Source organism: Marmota monax, unplaced genomic scaffold, assembly GCF_021218885.2.
Source record: "Marmota monax isolate L192 unplaced genomic scaffold, Marmota_monax_Labrador192_F-V1.1 WCK01_AAM20220418_F8-fsc00020, whole genome shotgun sequence".
NCBI lineage: Eukaryota > Metazoa > Chordata > Mammalia > Rodentia > Sciuridae > Marmota > Marmota monax.
In genome coordinates, this window is record NW_026692912.1 from 18206450 (window position 1) to 18226217 (window position 19768).

Genomic DNA, 19768 nt, shown 5'->3' on the forward strand with positions numbered 1-19768 from the left:
GTGGGATCTGATTTTAAGAAGCTTATGCATGTGCCTGGCAGGCAGATGCTGGATGTCAGCTGGGAGCTTCATGGGGCTAAGGGACAGAAGCTTTCAGTTTGTCTCCCATCCGGGCCTCTCAGGACTGCTTGGGTTCCTCACACCACAGCATGCTAGCTGGTTCCAGAAGCAAGTGTACCAAGAGAAACAGGCAGAAGTACATGGCATTTTTATGACTCAGCCCCCAAATCACATAGCATTATTGGAGCCACTAACATGTCATTAGTGGAAAAAGTTATGAAGGCCTGAATGATGGGAAGAGTCTTCATGAGATGGGGAACAGTGTCAAAGTCACATTTTAAGTAAAACATGTAGATTGAAAGACACTGCTATAGACATCCTTGGGTAATACAATCTGTCATACCAACGGAACGATTGTAGGTCAGAATATACCAAAGCTGACCTTTTGTTAACAGTATTTATTGGTTTTTATTAAGTAGGTTTTTCATTTAAAGGCAAAGGGCAAAGCCGGGCATGGTGGCACTCGCCTGTAATCCCAGCGGCTAGGGAGGCTGAGGCAGAAGGATTGGGAGTTCAAAGCTAGCCTCAGCAATGACAAGGTGCTAAGCAACTCAGTGAGACCCTGTCTCTAAATAAAATACAAAATAGGGCTGGGATGTGGCTCAGTGGTTGAGTGCCCCTGAGTTCAATCCCTGGCACCCCCCCCCCCAAAAAAAAAAGAAGCAGCAGCAGCAAAGGGCAAAGAGATGGAAGACAATAACCTGGAGTTTCTGCTCCCCTGTAACTAAATTAATCCAATTGCCTACTAGTAACTATCTTCACAGTCCAACTGTAATAGAGAAAAAGAGAAGAAAAAGTAAATAATTCCCCAGAATTAAAGTAATAAGGCTGGGCAGAGTGGTACATTCCTATAATCCCAATGATTGGGGGGTAGGGGGTTAAGGCCAAAAGATCATCAAGTTCAAGGCCAGCCTTGGCAATTTGGTGAGTTCTGGTCTCAAAACTAAAAACTTAAAAAGGACTGGGGATGTAGCTCAGTGGGGAGTGCTGTTCAGTCCCCAACACCACACAAAAAAATAAATAAAAAGAACAAAAATAAATAAAAGACAGGCTGGAATTGTGACTCAGTGGTAAAGAGCTGGCCTGGCATGCATGAGGCACTGGGTTCAATCCTCCAGTACCACACAAAAATAAAATAAAGGTATTGTGTCCACCAACAACTAAAAATTATATACTTTAAATAAAGAGTAATAAAATAAAGGAAATACATAAATTCCCACTAAAAATTAAACATTAAGTTGGATGAACCTTTTGACACCACTTAGTTCTAGCCACTATCAGAAAACAGATGTCCTCATTTAAATTTCAATGAAGATCAGGAAAACCTCTTACCTTTAATAAAATTCTAAAACAAGCAAATTTTTATTCGTTCATTTGATTTTCTGTTGTTAGTAATGGTAACAACCTTTTAAAATGAAATAACATCAGGGCTGGGGTTGTGGCTCAGAGGTAGTACACTTGCCTAGCATGTGTGAGGCACTGGGTTCAATTCTCAGCACCACATATAAATAAATAAATTAAATAAAGGTCCATCGACAACTTAAAAAAATAGTTACTTAAAAAAAATAAAAACACTAAATTTCCTTAAGGTAAAGGAAAAGCTAAGGTACCTGCATCCTGTTTCAAAGTAGGGTTTACAGACAGAGAGACAACAGATTATATAACAGATGTTGGGAAGACATGAACTAAACCCCTTGAGCATGTAGACAGGAGTGACAAGAACTCTGTCAGCTCTGGAGATTTCACCAGCATGGGTGCTACCTTACCTGCTCTATAAACGAGTTCTTACACAGGCTCCAGGCTGAAGCTCCAGTCCTCTTTTTATAAACTATAGCAAAACATGGCTCCAGAGATCATTCAGTCCAGTGGTTCCCAGTGTTTTCAAAAGCAAGGATCTCTTTTCAAAATGAAAATTCTAGCCAGGGGGGCTGGGGTTGTGGCTCAGGGGTAGAGCGCTTGTCTAGCATGTATGAGTCACTGGGTTTGATTCTCAGCACCACATACAAATAAATAAAGGTCCATCAACAACATAAAAATAATTTAAAGAAAAAAAAAAAATTCTAGCCAGGCTGGTGGCACACACCTGTAATCCCAGCGGCTCAGGAGGCTGAGGCAAGAGGATTCGCAAGTTCAAAGACAGTCTCAGTAACTTAGTGAGGCCCTTGAACTTGTAATCTTCCTGCCTTAGCCTCCTCAGTCCACAAGCATGCACCACCACACCTGGCCCTTTTCCCTCTTTGTAAGTTGATTATCTCAGGTATCTATTACAGTGACAGAAAGTAACTAAAACACAGGCACAAATGCTTTCAAAGCCTGTGGAACACATAAAGAGAGGACTTAGGAGGAAAGAAACCCAATAAGAATGCACAGAGTGGTGGGCTAGGGTTATGGCTCAGTGGTAGAGCACTTGCCTATCATGTGTGGGGTACTGGGTTCGATCCTCAGCACTGCATGTAAATAAATAAAATAAAGGTACATCAACAACTAATAAAAATATTAAAAGAAAAGAAAGTGGGCTGGGGATGTGGCTCAAGCAGTAGCACGCTCGCCTGGCATGCGTGCAGCCCGGGTTCGATCCTCAGCACCACATACAAACAAAGATGTTGTGTCTGCCGAAAAATAAAAAATAAATATTAAAATTCTCTCTCTCTCTCTCTCTCTCTCTCTCTCAATAAATAAATAAATAAATAATTTAAAAGAAAAGAAAGAATGCAGAGAGTGGTGCCTTGCCCTAGAGGGAAATGTTTCCCAAACAGCTGCCAAGTTCATGAAAATCTGAGTCCCTCTCCTTTTGCTTAGCTTGTGGTAAAGATGACATATCAGAATAGATCACAAAGCTAGTAACATGGAAGCACTGACAGGTTTGGAAATACTTTGGAAAACTTGGGATCAAACAGAAAGCAAGGCCATAAAAGACTAGGCTTATGGCCAGGTGTGGTGGTACATACCTGTAATCCAAGCAACTTGGGAGGCTGAGACAGGAGGATCACAAGTTCAAGGCCAGCATCAGTAATTTAGTGAGACCCTATCTCAAAACAAAAAAATTTAAAAAGGACTAGAAATGTACCCCAGTGGTAAAATGCCCCTGGCAGTAACAACAACAACAAAAACAACTAGGCTTGTGTATTAGTCGGTTCTCCAGAGAAAGAGAACCAAAAGAGATTTATTATAAGGAATTGATTAATGTAATTATGGGGTTGAAAAGTCCTAAGATCAGCAGTTAGTAAACTAGAGACTTAGGAAAACCAATGGTGTTGTTCTAGAACAAGCCTGAAGGCCTGAGGCCCAGGAAAGCCAATGGAATAAGTTCCGGTTAAAGAGCCAAAATTTTGGTTTGAGCCCAAAGTCGGGAAAAGACCAATGTCCCATCACAAGGAGTTAAGTGGGAGGAGTTGTCTTACTTAGTCTTTTTGCTCTGGTCAGGTCTTCAAATGATTAAATAAGTCTCATGCACATGAAGGAGGCCAATCTTATTTACTCAATCTTCTGATTCAAATGTTAGCCTCATCCACAAAACACCTTGAACAACATTTGACCAAATATCTGGGTACCCTATGGCCCAGTCATGTTGAAACATAAAATTTATCACCACAGTTTCCTGGACTTTACAAGTCTGATTTGACTTATGTTACAACTACTCCTAGACTGTCAAGAAAAGGATGACGAGAGTTTAAAACCTGGTGACAAACCCAAGCAGGGGACTACCTCCCAATATGAGGCAGGAGAGCAGGGAGGGCAATGTCTGTGAAGTGAAGGCAAATGGTTCATTTGCTCAGTTTTAGGACAGGCACACATCACTGCCTGAAACTGAACTGCCCTTCAGTGCCTGGAATCAAAAGATACCTGCTTCCAAAACACACATAAGCTCTTGCTCTTACTCTCCTGTGCACATACACGTGCTAGCACACTCAGTCTCTCTCTCTCTCTCTCTCTCTCTCTCTCTCTCTCTCTCTCTCTCTCTCTCTCTCCATGAGAGGCCTACCCAGAATGAGAGAAAACTTAAGATACTGGGTCCCTTGGGTACAGTACTAGGAAAAAGGAGACTCTCCAAGGAAAATCTCAAGCTCACATAACTCAGCCTTCTGAAGCCAGGACAATGAGTCAAACTTCTGGCCAGAACTACAGACATCTCCAGGCTCAACCAGATTAAGGGGATCCCCTTCCAAGTTTGCTGGTGTGAGCCACTCACAGGGCTGCCAGCAAACTGCAGAAGATCCACGCTCACTCTTGTGGCTGTTGGCAGGCCTCACTTCCTCACCACATGGCCCTCCCCTGGGTGCCTGGTTTCCTCCTCTCCAGAGCTGCTTCACATAATGGTAGTGGGCCTTCCCCAGAGCAAGTTGAGAGTGGAGAAAGAGAGAGAGAGAGAGAGAGAGAGAGAGACACACACACACACACACACACACACACACACACACACACACACACGGAGGGAGGGAGGGAATGCAAATGAAGAGAGAGACAGAGAAAGAGAAGGGGGAGGGGGACCTCAAGGTGGAAAACAATCTTTTTTTTTTTTAAACTCCAAACTAGGAAGTGCGTCTCATAGCTCTGCTGTGTCGTATTCTCTAGAAGTCACCAAGTCAGTCCACATTCAAGGGGAGAATTAAGCTTCACTTTTTAAAGAAAGTAAAATCAAAGAATTTATGTATAGATCTTAAAAAAATCACCACCAGAGACCCAAAGAATTAAGGAGGGGGAAGAAGGTCACTGGATAAGTTATGGAGGCATCAGTGGGTGTTTATTCTCATTGTAGTCCCCAGTCCCCAAGAGTCCTCCTATTTGCTTCCTCAAGGGAGGTTTATGTTTGTTTTCTGAAAATGTGATCTCCTTGAGGAGTATGCTGAGGAAAGGGTGGAAGGATGAGTGTCTTTGAGGGGAGAAAGGTAGAAACAAGAAGGAAAAGGGAGTGATTTAACTGGAAAGGGAAGAAAATCTTAGGGACCCTTCAAAGAAGGGGCCTTGCAACCTCATTTCCAGGCAGTGCTGTAGATACAAGGCAAATCCTTCCAGGAAAATGGGCACATGCTGTACTAAGGAAAGCCGAAACCCAGACTCCAGAATCCCACGGATCTCACACCTGAGGGTGGCCACAACCATCAAGCACCAAAGTACAAAGACTCACATCTTCTTAGATGACATACTTACTGGACACAGCCAAATGGACTGAACACTCATCTTCTACCCTTCTCCTGGCTCCTCCTAAGCCTCTCAGATTCCTAAGGAGAAGTGGTTGCCCATTATTAATCACTGAGACTGAATTTCTCATCAGTTTGCTGGAATTGGGGAGTTGGAGAGAATGGGATTGGATTTAATTTCACTTAAAGGAAATAAAATATTGTACATTTCCTGGTTACCTGAATTTTTAAACTAAGATTTCTGCTTGTTATATATATGGTCAATTAACGTACTAAACTAGGGATATATTTTACAAACAAGGAATTTTGGGGGTTTCAAAGTAAGCTTCAAAAAACTATTCCATCAAAATATTAAGATTTTTTGCCAGCTATGAGTGCACACACCTGCAATCCCAGCAACTCGGGAGGCTGAAGGAGGAGGATCACAAGAGCACCTGCTTTGCATGTGAAAGGCCATGGGTTCAATCTCCAGCACCAAAAAAATAAATAATGAAATTTTTTAAAAAATTAAGTTAACAAGAAAAATGTATTTTTCTAGAAAGTATTCCAGATAATAATGAAGAAGGAATGAAAGAATTAGATGATCCCCATCTGCAACGCCAAATGAAATAAGTCTAGACACTATATATTCCTACTATGAAAAAATAAAAGAGTCTTAATTGAGGTGCACACCACTCCTATGATATATTCTTTCCAAAAAAAAAAAAAAATTTGAATTTCATCAAGTCTGTAGAACTAGCTCTAACCAACAGTTTATAAGACACAAAGGAAATACAGAAAAACATGCTAAATGATCCCCTGGGAATAAGGTCTATAAGATTCAAACTAGAAAAACTGGTTAGTACTCGCCAAGTGGTCAGGGGGACAGAGGGAATTTTGGAGAGAGATGGAACTGCTCTATACTATAATTACAGTTGTACTTATGCAACTGCATTTGTTAACATTTACAGGTCTACATGTTAAAATAGTTGAATTTATCAAGTGTAAATTATACTTCAACTTTTTAAAAAATTAAAAATTCAGACTGTGGGACATTCTTAATAACAAACATGCTCTCTTAAACAAACAGAAAAAGAGGACTGGAAATCCTGTAGATTTATAAAGGTTTAGGGCTGGGGTTGTGGCTCAAAGGAAGAGCGGTCACCTAGCACGTGAGAGGCCCTGGGTTTGATCCTCAGCACCACTTAAAATAAAGGTATTGTGTCCAAATACAACTAAAAAATAAATGTTTTTTTAAAAAGCTTAATAAAAGGCTGGGGACATGGGTCAGTGGTGGAGCAGAACACTTGCCTAGCATGCACAAGGCCCCGGGTTCAATCCTCAGTAACTAAAAAAGAAAAAAAAAGGCTTAATACCTAATCAACTAATTTTAAATTACCAACATTATCTGGATCCTGTTTGAACAAAAATATTTTTTAAAACTGGCCAGGGGCCTTGGGCTGTGGCTCAGCAATAGAGTGCTTGCCTAGCACACATGAGGCACTAGGTTTGATCCTCAACACCAGATATAAATAAATAAATAAATAAATAAATAAAGGTATTGTGTCCATCTACAATTAAAAAAAAAAAAAAAAAAGGACTGGGTATGTAGTTCATTGGTACAGCTCCTCTAGGTTAAACCACAGTACCACCCAAAAAAAAAAAATTTAAATAAAAGATTTCTTACCTTTCAACAATAAATGCTGAAATCTTTACAGATGAATAAGGTAATGTATGGAATATGCTTCAGGTGAAACAGGGAGTGTAAAGATGAAATAGGATTAAGGCCACAGTTACTACAGCTGGATGAAGAACAATTCAGGTTCATGCAGGTAGTATTCTCTACTTGAAATTTACACCTACACTTACATAAAAGTGGAAGTGAAGCCTTGGGCACTAGCTTGCTTAACCTTCTGGCTATTGGGGCACTCCACCCTCTAGGGAGACCTTGAACATCTGTGACATCACTGCTTGACTTTTCTAGGTTTCATTCTTAAATATTGCCATGAAAATGCTACATACTGACCATGCCATCTTGGCTTCTGCAGAATACGCTTTCACAGAACTGAATCTGGCACCATGCCCTAGGTTTTCACTAACATATACTACAAGAAACAGCTCCAACAAAACCACTGCATTGGCTGCAGGGATGCTGCCGAGGCGCACTCTAGCACAAAGAAGCAGAGGAGAGTCCTGTGTTTTAGTGTATGCTTAAAAACATTCTCCCAATTTTCCATTTAAGTCCCTCCAGAATCTCAGTTTCCTAACAGAGCACAGAGATCTATCTCCTAGAGATTACACTACCCGTCTAGCCCTAAGGTCAATTTCCAGCACAAAGACCCTGCAGAGAGATAATACTGCAGAGAAAGAGAAAACAGTTTGTTCTATTTCCACAGAGTTACTGTTTTGGTACAAAACGGAATTGAATGCAGGGGCACTGTGCCACTGAGCTACATCCCCAGCCCCTTTCATTTTTTGATACAGGGTCTCACTAAGTTGCTTAGGGCCTCACTAACTTGCTGAAACTGGCCTCAAACTTGTGATCCTCCTACTTCAGCCTCCCGAGCTGCTGGGATTACAGGCGTGTGCAAACACACCCAGCTATTTCCACACAATGTTACTACAACATTCTGTTTCTTTATATTTCACTCAACATGCCCTCTCCAGGTTATTTGGTTCATTTTCATAACTTGGATCACCAAGTGTTTGCTGATGACTTCTTCTGGGCAAAAGGCTCCTATTTTTACCTGCCTGGATAGAGATGGTTCACTGACACACTCTTCACTCAAGATAGCCCAAATAAATTCATATTCACCCCCCCAAACTTGTTCTTGCTCTACATCTGCTGCCTCAATTCAAAGCATTCCCATTCAACCTATTTATTTTTTTTAGTTGTAGTTGCACACAATACCTTTGTTTTATCCACTAAGCCACAATCCCAGCCCTCAAACCTATTTCTTTTTAATTTTTCTTTTTTTAGTTATAGATGGACACAATACCTTTATTTATTTATTTTTATGTGGTGCTGAGGATCGAACCCAGTGCCTCACACATGCTAGGCAAGCGCTCTACTGCTGAGCCACAACCCCAGCCCTCAACCTATTCTTCAAGCTAAAAACTCCTCAATATACTGTGAAAAAAAATTAAAAGGCGAACAAGCTATAGATGGGAGAAAATAACTGTAAAATATATACCTGATTTTAAAATTGTTTCCAGAATACACAGAAAACACTTTTGACCAATAAGGAAGACAAAAAAAAAAAAAAACTGATAAAACATGGGCAAAAGACTTGGATGTTTCACAGAAGGTTATATGAATGGAAAATTAGCCCATGCAAAGATACTGAACATCATTAGTCATCAAGGAAAAAGGAAATTAAAACCACAATGATATGCACCACTATACAACCACAGAATGGAAAATAATGGTGATGGTATCAAGGGTTCAAAATTTATCAAATTGTACACTTTAAAAGTATGCATCTTATTATATTCCAATTATTCCAAAATAAAGCTCTGTAAAAAGGAAAAAATATGTCAGGCATGGTGCACGCCTGTAATCCCAGTGGCTCGAGAGGCTGAGGCAGGAGGATCACAAGTTCAAAGCCAGCCTCAGCAATGGCAAGGCTCTAAGCAACTCAGTGAGACCCTGTCTCTAAATAAAATACAAAATAGGGCTGGCGATGTGGCTCAGTGGTTGAGTACCCGTGAGTTCAATCCCTGGTACCCCCCCAAAAGAAGAAAAATTAACAATACCAAATATTGGTGAAGACATTAAAGAAAGGGACTCTCACACATTGCTGGTGGGAACATAACTTTGAAAAACAATTTAGCAACTACTTTACAATTTAAACATGTGGGTTGGGATTGTGGCTCATGTTCTACGTCATGATAGCAGTGGACAGTCACACAACCACACACATCTGTCAAAACTCACTCAACTGTGAACTTAAAAGTGGGGAACTTTATCATGTGTAAATACCTCAGTAAAGCTGATTTTTTTTCAAAAACTGAAGAAAAAGCAAAATAAAAATATTTAAATGAATGATGGTCACAGTCATGGCTTACTGAGTCTCTCCTGTGTGTCAGGTAATTACACCATGCACTTGGCACACATTAGTTCACTGAATCATCCAGCCAAGAGTGGTCGAGTACCTATCTTGTGTGAAAGCTGGGAATGCTACAGTAAAGAAAACAGACACAGCTCTCTGCACCTGGAGTGTATATTTAAAGGAGAATAATAATCTACCACAGAGATGCTACGACTATCTTCATTTTGCTAAAAAACAAATAGGTTCAGAGGTTAGATACTTGGTCCAAGAGCCCAAAGTTAGTATTTGGGAGCACTGAGATTCAGACTCTAGATCAGGATTGCTCAACTTCAGCACCAACGACATTTTGAGCTGGGTAGTTCTGGGACTTGGAGGCTGTCCTGTGCATTGTAGGCATTCAGCAGCATTCCTCTAACCAGCAGAGGCCCCAAATGCCTCTAATGTCAAACACCCCTTAAGGGGTAAAAGCTCCTTTAGTTGAGAACCCCTGCTTGGTTGACACCACACTTCTTCAAATCTTTCTTCAAATACCCCTGGTTCAGTGCAGCTCACCTAAGATGCATAGTCAGTCTATAACCAGGCCTTGTCTCCATCATTTGAACACACTATCACCAGAATTAACCTTCTAACTCTTCAGGACCTAGATTAATATTTTTTTGAAACTGCCCTCACTACCAGTTATGCAGAATTACTACAAACCCTTTATAAACACTGTATAAACCTTGGTATATAAACAAAGTCATTACACTGTTTCACATTTCATGTCTGTTTTCACTATTAATAAATGAGTTTTTCCCCAAATTTCACTCATGTACGTCTACTGTCCCCAAGCATGTGCAGCATGGAGGTACTAGGAATTGAATCCAGGGCTCACAAATGCTAGGCAAGTGCCCTACTACCAAGCTACATTCCCAATCATGTTTTAAAATTTTTAGGCAGCATCTTGCTAAATTACCAAAGCTGGACTCAAAAGAGTTGCTTCTGCTTCAACCTCTTGAGCAGCTGAGATTACAGATACGTGCCACTTTGCCTGGTGCAGATGTTTCTTCAATAAATTACATCTATCATCAAAATGCCTGGATCCCATTGATTTTAAATATATAACCAAAAAGAAAGAAAAGAAAGCCAGGTATGTGGTAGTAATCCCAGCAACTTGGGGGGTTGAGGCAGGAGGAACCCAAGTTCAAGGGAAAAGAAACCAGGGCCTAGTGCATCAGATAAGCTTTAATCAAACAAATGGGTCTCGTTTCAAAGAGGACATGAAAGAATTCTCTAACTCATAATCCAAACATTACTAGCAGACTATATTGAACTCTTCAGAAATTTCTAATACCACATGGAAAACTACCTTCCTAACCTTAATACTCCTGTTAATCTATTCAGCATTCAATACTAGGACAGAATTTTGGACTGCCAAGGCCCCATCCCACACTAATTCCTCTTGCCACAAATTCATTTATTAGCTCACTAGTTTGTTGTTGTTTTTGGTCTGGGGATTTAACCCAGGGGAACTTTTACTACAGAGGTACATTCCCAGCCCTTTTTAATTTTTTTTGAGGGGGGACAGGGGTGTTACCAGGGATTGAACTCAGGAGATTCAACCACTGAGCCACATCCCCAGCCCTATTTTATATTTTATTTAGAGAAAGGGTCTCACTGAGTTGCTTAGCACCTCACTTTTGCTGAGGCTTTGAACTCATGATCCTCCTGTCTCAGCCTCCAGAGCCATTGGGATTACAGGCATGCGCCACCATACCCAACCTTTATTTTTTGAGACAGGGTTTCACTACATTGCTGAGGACCTGAGTTGCTGAGCCTGGTCTCAAACTAGTGATCCTTCTACCTTACCCTCCTGGGTTACTGGAATTACAGGTGTGTCTCACAATACCCAGATGGCTAACTAGTTTTACTGAGCTAAGCACAAAGAATATGTGTATGTATGTGTGTTTGTGTGTGTGTTGTTGTGGTTGTTCTTATGTTGCTGGGAAATGAACCCAGAGGTGCTCTAACTCTGAGCTATATCCCTGGCACATTTTTAAATTTTTATTTAATTTTGAGTGAACCCAGGGACACTCAATCAGTAAGTCACATTCCAGCTCTTTTTTGTATTTTGTTTAGACAGGGTCTTACTGAGTTGCTGAGGGCCTCACTAAATTGCTGTGGTTGGCTTTGAACTCACAATCCCTCTACCTCAGCCACTGGGTTTACAGGTGAGTGACACTACACTGGTCTCTCTTTTTTTTTTTTAATTTTTGAGATAGGGTCTCATTAAGTTGCAGACACTGGCATCAAAACTGTGAAACTCCAGCCTCAGCTTCAACCTCCCAAATCATTGGGATTACTGGCACACGCAGCACAAAGCTAAGAATGTATGATTTCTACTAGGACCAAAACAATACTAGGTACAAAGATGAACCAAGACAAGGAAATAAAGGTTTCAAGGACAGCTAGGATGTGGCTCACTGGTACCATGCTTGCATGAGGCCCTCAGTTCAATTCACAGCACTGAAAAAAAAATTTTTTTTTCAAGGAAATAATAATAATAGGGCATGGGGTGCCTTTTCAGACTGTTCACTGGCAGTACCCCAACTAGGACTGAGATGCATTCAGAGAAGCAATCTTTAAAACCTCAGTGGCAGAGCACTTGCCTAGCACTCATAAAGCCCTGGGTTTGATCCTCAGCATGACCAAAAAAAAAAATTTTTAAAACACAAAAACCCCACTATTATGTTTATCATTGGAATTGTTTCCCCACAAAATCAGTGTCCCCAATATGAAGACCCCTAAGAAGAATGTGTCTCAGGTTTAACAGTCAAACAAAAAAGTTGTGGGGCTGGGGCTGCTGCTCAGTGGTAGAGTGCTTGCCTAGCATGTGTGAGGTACTGGGTTCAATCCTTAACACCACATAAAAACAAATAAAATAAAGGCACATTAACAACTAAAAATATATACGTGTGTGTGTGTGTACACACACATATACACATTTTTTTTAAAGTTGTGCCAGGCACAGGGATACATGCCTGTAATCCCAGCAGCTCAGGAGGCTGAGACATGAGGATCACAAGTTCAAAGCCAACCTCAGCAAAAAGGGAGGCACCAAGCATCTCAGTGAGACCCTGTCTTTAAATTAAATACAAAATAGGGCTGAGGATGTAACTCAGTGTTCAAGTGCCCCTGAGTTCAATCCCCAGTACTCACCCCCCGCAAAAGTTGTGCTTCTTTTGAATATACATTTGATTTTATAGACACCATGAATCTGAAAAATGAGCTTTATTTAATTCTTCCCTTTGCTCCAGGAAATTCAGAGGTAGATAATGGAATCTACATTTGGTAATTATAGAGTACTTTCTGACATGTATACTAATTTTGCCTCTGCTTTAATTTTATTCTTCTCTCATTTCTTCTTTGTTGTAATCTATTTGTAATCCTCTAGAATGTACAGATTTTAAAGAGAGGTGAGAAAAGGTATTTGAAACTGAGCATGGTGGTACATACCTATAGTCCTAGCTACTCAGGAGGCTGAGATGGGATAACTGAAGTTTGAAGGCAGCCGGGGAAACTTAGAAAGACCCTGTCTCAAAATAAAAAAGGACTGGGGGTATAGTTCAGTGATATACTGCCTGCCTCACACATATAAGGCCCTAGGTCCAATCCCCAGTACTACCAAAAAGAGAGAGAGAGAGAGAGAGAGAGAGAAAGGGAGGGAAAGGAAAATTGTATTTGAAATGTGCTTTTTTTCTAGACAGGGTTGTGTTGATCAGCAGGCCTGGAATTTGAAATCCTTCTGAGTATCTGGGATTACAGGTGTCATCCATGGTGTTTGGCTTGATCATTGCTTTTCAACGCAAAATTTATCGTGTATAGAAATTTCTATGTGCCAGGCACTAGTCTAGACACTTTACAGTCCTAGAAGGGTTGAACTATTATTATTTCCATTATATAGCTGAGGAACCTGAGAATCAGAGGGTTTACAACTTACATATGATTACAACTTGTACTTGACAGGTGGATTCAAATTCATGTGTAATGGCAAGACCATTACAAATAAATGTACATACAGGATATCACTGGAGGGAATTAAGAGCAGAGGAAGGAAAGGGAGAAAATGGGGAAAGCCCTCATTGAGAAAGTGAAGTGTGAGCCAAGTACTAAAGGAAAGAGCTTATCAAAGAGCAAGGAGAAACTATTCCACAAAGAAAGGAATCATGTACAAATACCCAAAGCAGAGAGAACATAAGTTCTGGAAAAAGCACACAGAACCTGCATTCAGCAATTCATTCATCTTAAGGGTTCATCAGAAAGTAAAAGCATTTAAGAGTAGATAGTTAATATATTCATTACCGAGAATTTCTATGGCCTCAGTACTAACCTATGGCTAGAAAGGTAGGTGGAAGTAAAATAAAGTCAGCCCTTTAATAAGGCTAAAATTATGTTCAGTAATTTATTATAATTAGGCTAAAATTAAGTCTGAATTATGTTCAATAGCAATAGGGAACCTCAGAAGATACCAAAGAATGAGAAATACATGATTGACTTATACAGAATGGTGAATAAATTACTGATTGAAAAGTAGGGAAACCAGATAGAAAGCTACTATAAGAGGCTGGCAGTGGGGTTAAACCGGGCCTGTCCAAAAGAAATACAATGCAAACCATATGTGCAATTTTTTTTTTTTAATTTCCTAGTGGCTGCCATGAAAAAAAAGTAAAAAGAAATAAGTGAAAATTATTTCATTGATATTACAATTTATTGAATCTGATATACCTAATATATCAGATTATATGTCTCTAAATAACCATTCAAATTTGGACTAAGAAATTTTACTTTTTTTGGGGGGGGGGTACAAACTTGAAATCTAGTATATATTTTATATTTATCTCATTTTGGACACTAAATTTTCTTTTTTTCCTGCTATACCCCCCTCCACCTCATACTGGGGATTGAACCCAGGGCCTCATGCTAGGAAGTGTTCTGCCACTGAACTATATACTTTTTTATTTGAGACACTATCTTACTAAACAGCCCAGGCTGGCCTTGAACTTTCAATCGTCCTGTCTCAGCCTTCCCGGTAGCTGTGATCAGATGCGTGTTCCACTGCATCTGGCTCAGGCACTAGATTTTCACTGGAAATATTTGATAGGATTTAGACTTCATAAAATTTACAAATGATAGAATAGCTTCACATACCCAAGGAGCTCTAAGACTACTTAATTTCCAATAAGTGGTCAGTCTGTAAATTTAAATTAATTCTAATTATTAAATTAAAAATTTGGTTCCTCAGACATGCTACTCACATTTCAGTGCTCAGTAGCTGCATGTGACTATCATATTGAGCATACAGGCCTAAAGAATAGCAAAGGTACTTTGGCTACCAGTACTTCCACTATGAGCATTTTATATCTACCTAACATTGAAGATTTCTAACCAATAACTTGGCAGGTATTAACTAAGAATTAGTTAATAGTTAATAGTCCTGGTCACATCATCACTACTGTAGCTTACTTTTTTTTTTTTTTTTTTAGCAACATATTGACAAAATGAAGCTTCTAATGACTCCACAGAATTACTGTGTGGTACCTGACACACAGAATGCACTCAAAAATATCTGTGGAATGAATATTCTCCATTACTTAAGGAATAATTCACATGTCTGTGGCCTACTTATGCCCTCCTTGTTACTTTCTATTTTCCTAAGGATCAACCATTTCTATTATTTGTATTCTACATATGATGAGAAAGAAATCAATAAGAAAATGTATTTATAAATGTGTATTAGAAGCATTATAGTATAATGGTTAACAGTTAAAGAGTTTAAGCTCTGCAATCAGACTGCCCAGATTCAAATCCTCATTTTACCATTTATTAGACAGATGTATGATCTTGGGTATATACTTGGCCTGTGACTTAATTCCTTATTCTGCAAAACAATGATGACAATACTGATGACAGTATCTATGTACTATCTTGGGTCTCCTCATGGATTACAGGTGATAAAGCACTACAGCAGCTGTGTGCTTTTCAGAGATGGTAGAGAAGTTGAAATTATAACTAAAGAAAAAAACTAGGGATCTCTCAATTTTTTATGTTTCCCACATTATCTTAAATTTAAAAAAAAAAGTAGAGGTAGTAATTTGAAAGGAAAACCTTGCATGTAGTTATATTCACTAAAAAAGTGAGCTAAATAGGCAATTTCATCTCCTGACCATGTACAATTATGCAGTATGGCACAGGTGCAATCAGGCAAATAGAAAAACACGAACACGAAGCAAAAGAGTAAGGCGTTTATTGGCCTTACCTGCTTTTCCGTTTTCGAGGTGGTTTCTCCACTGTGCCAGTCAGTCTACAGACCAAACAAATAAGACGGTAACTAAAAGTTAACATACAACATATTGCCAGGCTCTACTGTGCCAGTCAATAACTCAATGACCACCCTCTGGGACCTCATGCCATCCCCATACCTGTCCTTACAAACACCTAAGCCTCGTTTCCCCTATTCACCAACACCAAGCAATCCCGGGACTCGATGTTCTCCCAATAACCCCCTTAGCCCAAGCCCTGCTCTGCCTCCTGATCCCTCAGCCCATCCTCAGTCTCATTCGTCACAATCTGGCTCCCCCAAACCACCCACCTTCACCTACCTACTCATTGTCTGCCTAGTCAACCCCGCAAGCCCCCTCCCATCCTTCCCTTCCCCGTGCCCACCCCCTCCCGGCCGCGCTCGGACCTTCAGAGCCCCGCCCCTCCAGGCCGAGCGCCCCCCGCATTCCACCGCCCCTCCGCGGGGCGCGCGCCCTGCTCCTCCCGGCCCAGCGCCCCCAGCCTCGGCGCCCCCTCCCCCTCACGTCGCTCTCACCCGCCCGCAGCATGCGACCGCCACGGTCCCTGGGCGCCCCCCAGACGTCCCCAGCCTGCACCCCCGCCCCTCCAGCCTAGGCGCCCCCAAAGCTCGGCGGCCCCAGCCGCTGCCCCTGGGCCCGCTTCCTCGCCCCCGCCCCACCCCCGAGCCCGGCCTGCACCCAGCCCACGCCCCACCTGGGGGCCAGGCGACTCCGCGGCTGCTGGGGCTGCCGGGCTCCTCTGACCATCCGGCTCCTGCTCCGCCGCGGGAGCTGCTCCGGTGGCCGCAGGGCTCGCTGGGGAAGCTGAGGCGGCGGAGGATGGAGTAGGCGGAGAGGCGGGAGGAGGGCCTCGCGCCTCTGCCAGGCTTGCCGCGGGGCCCGCCTCCCCGCGCGTCTCTTCGGATGCCATTGGCTGCATCCGCAGTGTGGCCGAAAGCCTGGCCGTCGATTGGGCGTTCGGGCCGTCAAATCCCGCGCTGCCCACCCAGAGGTTTGGTTGAGACTGCAGGTGGCGGCGGAGGTGCCTTAGAGACTTCTGGCAGGGCCAGAGGAGACCTAAGCGCCACCGTGCGCCGGGACATGGAAACTGCAACTCCGGCGCCAGACACCTGCCCGCAGGTTCTCTTGGCTCCGCATCTGACACTCCAGACACCTGCTGGCATCCACCAGCACATCACCCCACCCCGCATCCCCCCCAGCTCCGGAACCAAAAGTCAAGGGCTGTAATTTCTCCAAATACCTCCCTCAAGTGCGACAGAGACGCAACTCTCCCAAATTAGCATCCTTTTGAACCATCTCGAATGCAGTCCCTGTCTACATCTTGCGGAAATGGTCTCAGCTCGGTGCTATCCCTCATAGAGGATCTAGTCACAAAATTTTAAGAATCCACCAAAACACAGCATTGCTCAGTCCTCTTCAGGAAAGATCACAAGGTTGGGTGCAGGCTCTTAAGAAAGGAATTGTTGTTTTTTTAATTATCGTCAAAGAAAAATAAATCCTGCAAACGGAATCAATGCTATAACTAAAAGGAATATGTTCCATTTTGAAAGGCCTAAACAGAATTGATTCCGGAGTGTGAACTAGCCATTCTGTGATACTGTAGATGATTAAGTTCTACACCAGTTAATCAATTTTAAAATAAATTTTACTGCATTTTTTTTTAACCTAAGCATGCAAAACTACCAACAAGTAAGCCCGATAAATATTACCTTTCCTCTTCTACTGACAAGGCCATCCTTGAAAATAAGGCACACCTCACACCTCTCTATTGCTGTGTACAGCTGTTGTTTGTGCATCTTATCTGTTTGGGGTTGGGAAGAGGCATAAAACTTTCTCTTAAGCTCCTTCTATTTTATTTATGATCAATAACGTGGCAGCCTGTAACACCAGCGTGCACCAATGAGTGATGGACAAATTTCTCTCTGATATTCCTAAATGGGAAGAATTAGGATACTAGTTTTTCACAAAACCAAAATGTATTTGGTGTAAATGACTGTTTTTTATTTTCTTTATGTGAATATATTTTTTAGTTGTCAATGGACCTTTATTTTATTTATATGCAGTGCTGAGAATCGAACCCAGTTCCTCATATATGCTAGGCAAGCACTGTACTACTGAGAACAACTCCAGCCCGTGTTCTTTATTTTTAGATTTTTTCTTTTACATCCTTGATGTTAAAATTGCCATTTATTTATTTATTTATTTATTTATTTATTTAATGAAGTAACAGTGATAGTAAACTGTACTGGTTATTTTTTATTTTGGGGATTGAACCCAGGGCCTCGCATGATAGACAAGCGCTCTACATCTGAGCTACCTATACTCCCAGCCCTCTTGAGAATTTTGAAAATAGATTTGACTGGGGAAAAAAAAAGTTATTAAAACCCTAATGTTCCCCCACGTATTTTATGTAATTCCTACAAATCACCTCAATCCTGTTCCACCCATATTATAAATCCAGAAAGGTGCCAGGCATGGTGGCACACAACTATAATCCCAGCAACTCAGGAGGCTGAGGCAGGAGGATGCCAAGTTTGAGCCCAGCCTTGGCAATTCAGTGAGACCCTGTCTCAAAAGGAAAAATAAAAAGGGCTGGGGATATTGCTCAGTGGTTAAGCACCCCTGGATTCAATCCCTAGTACCAAAAAATAAACTTGAAAATTTTAAATACAGAAAGTGGTAATAATTCCAAAATAATTTCAGTCAAGAAGGGAGGAGGGATTAAAGGGGTCCTGATGAGGATCATCAACTCACTAGAGAAATAATATTGAAATGTCACTATTCAGTTTCTTTTTTTTAAATATTTTTTTTAACTGCAGGTAGACACAATACCTTTGTTTTTTATGTGGTGCCAGGGATCAAACCCAATGTCTCATGCATGCTAAGCAAGCACTCTACCACTGAGCCACAACCCCTGCCCTCACTATTCTGTTTCTTATAAAAATATTGACTAAGGGGCTGGGGTTGTGGCTCAGTGGTAGTGAGCTTGCCTAGCATGTGTGAGGCACTGGGTTGGATTCTCAGCGCCACATATAAAAAATGAAAAACTTGTATATATAAATAGTGACTAAAATCCTCTGCCTACTTTTCTTCCATGATTAGCCAGTCTTCCATGATTGGCCAGCCCTCTCTGATAAGTAATAGACAGTGTCAACAGAACTGCAGCTCTTCTTATTCCTTCCGAAGTACCCTCAAGTCTTACCTTCATGTTGTGCCCAAGTTCTGGCAATCTCTACTTCAGTCCTTTTATGTTGTAAAACATGTATATCCCACCATTCCAGTCAACATTTCACACTTCCTCTTTTTAACTATTCCTCTAATCACTCCATCCTATAGCAAACATTTCCTTCTCCAAATTGGTTTTACTTACAAAGCTCGGCTGTTAGCCATTGTTTCATATCTCCGAAACCACACTGATTTGGGGCAAGGTGTGATTCCTCAATACTGGCATCTTTAGGGCCAGGTTCTGAGCCAAAGGTTACTTTAACACTGATCTACATCCTATCCTTTTTTGAGATAGGGTCTCACTAAATTGCTGAGGCTAGCCGCAAACTGTCGATCCTCCTGCCTCAGCCTCCAGAGTTGCTGGGATTATAGGATGCCACTATGCCCAGCTACTGTGCTATTTCTAATACTGAGATCAACCTTGTATGGTACTCTCCTATTTTAGACACAGAAATTTAAGATTCAGAGAATCCAATTTGCTCAGGGTCACATAGCTACAAAAACCAATACTGATTAAAATAGAAGGCTTACGATGTATTCTGGTGTGCCCTACAGGCATTCAAGTTCCAGCTCTCCTGGGCAACCTTGGACAAGTTTCCCGTCCTCTCTAAGCCTATTTCCTTATCTGGTGAAAACAAAAGAGAGGTAACATAGTGACAGACCCCATAATAAGGGTACCATAAAATAGGGCATCTATAGCATTTAGCTAAGTGTGCACAATACAGGTATCTTTTATACCATTCCCATTTATATAGAAAAATCAGAGTGCTGAGGACCATAGTGGGTACCCAGGTATTTATACTATGTAAGAAATACTTTTGTTGACACACACAAATCTGCTATAAATTTTTCGTGCATTTTTGAATCAAGAAAACATTTGAATGATCTAAGTCAACATGAAAGCTTTCTTCTCATGCAGGGAAGAAAGGTACACATTCATCAACTGATTAACAAAGAAACATAAAATTTAAAAATG

At 41.3% G+C, this 19768-nt stretch overlaps 1 protein-coding gene across 10 annotated transcripts in view; it reads right to left on the reverse strand.

The window, feature by feature from the left end:
* Scai (suppressor of cancer cell invasion) overlaps positions 1-16423 on the reverse strand; it is a 167545-nt gene extending 151122 nt beyond the window's left edge. For 2 of the 10 annotated variants that reach the window (XR_009227442.1, XM_046451908.2), the window contains exons 1-2: positions 16262-16422; positions 15525-15569 (exon numbers count right to left, since the gene is read on the reverse strand). Coding sequence is in view for 3 of the 10 variants with exons in the window: in XM_046451908.2 (XP_046307864.1) it covers positions 15525-15569; positions 16262-16314 (98 nt within the window). In the remaining 7 variants the exon portion in view is untranslated. Of the gene's footprint in view, positions 1-3008; positions 3090-5208; positions 5280-5582; positions 5665-15524; positions 15570-16261 lie in introns of all 10 variants that reach the window. The other 8 variants (XM_058581747.1, XM_058581748.1, XM_058581749.1 and 5 more) reach the window with 7 other exon arrangements.
* Between the last annotated feature and the right edge of the window lie 3345 nt (positions 16424-19768).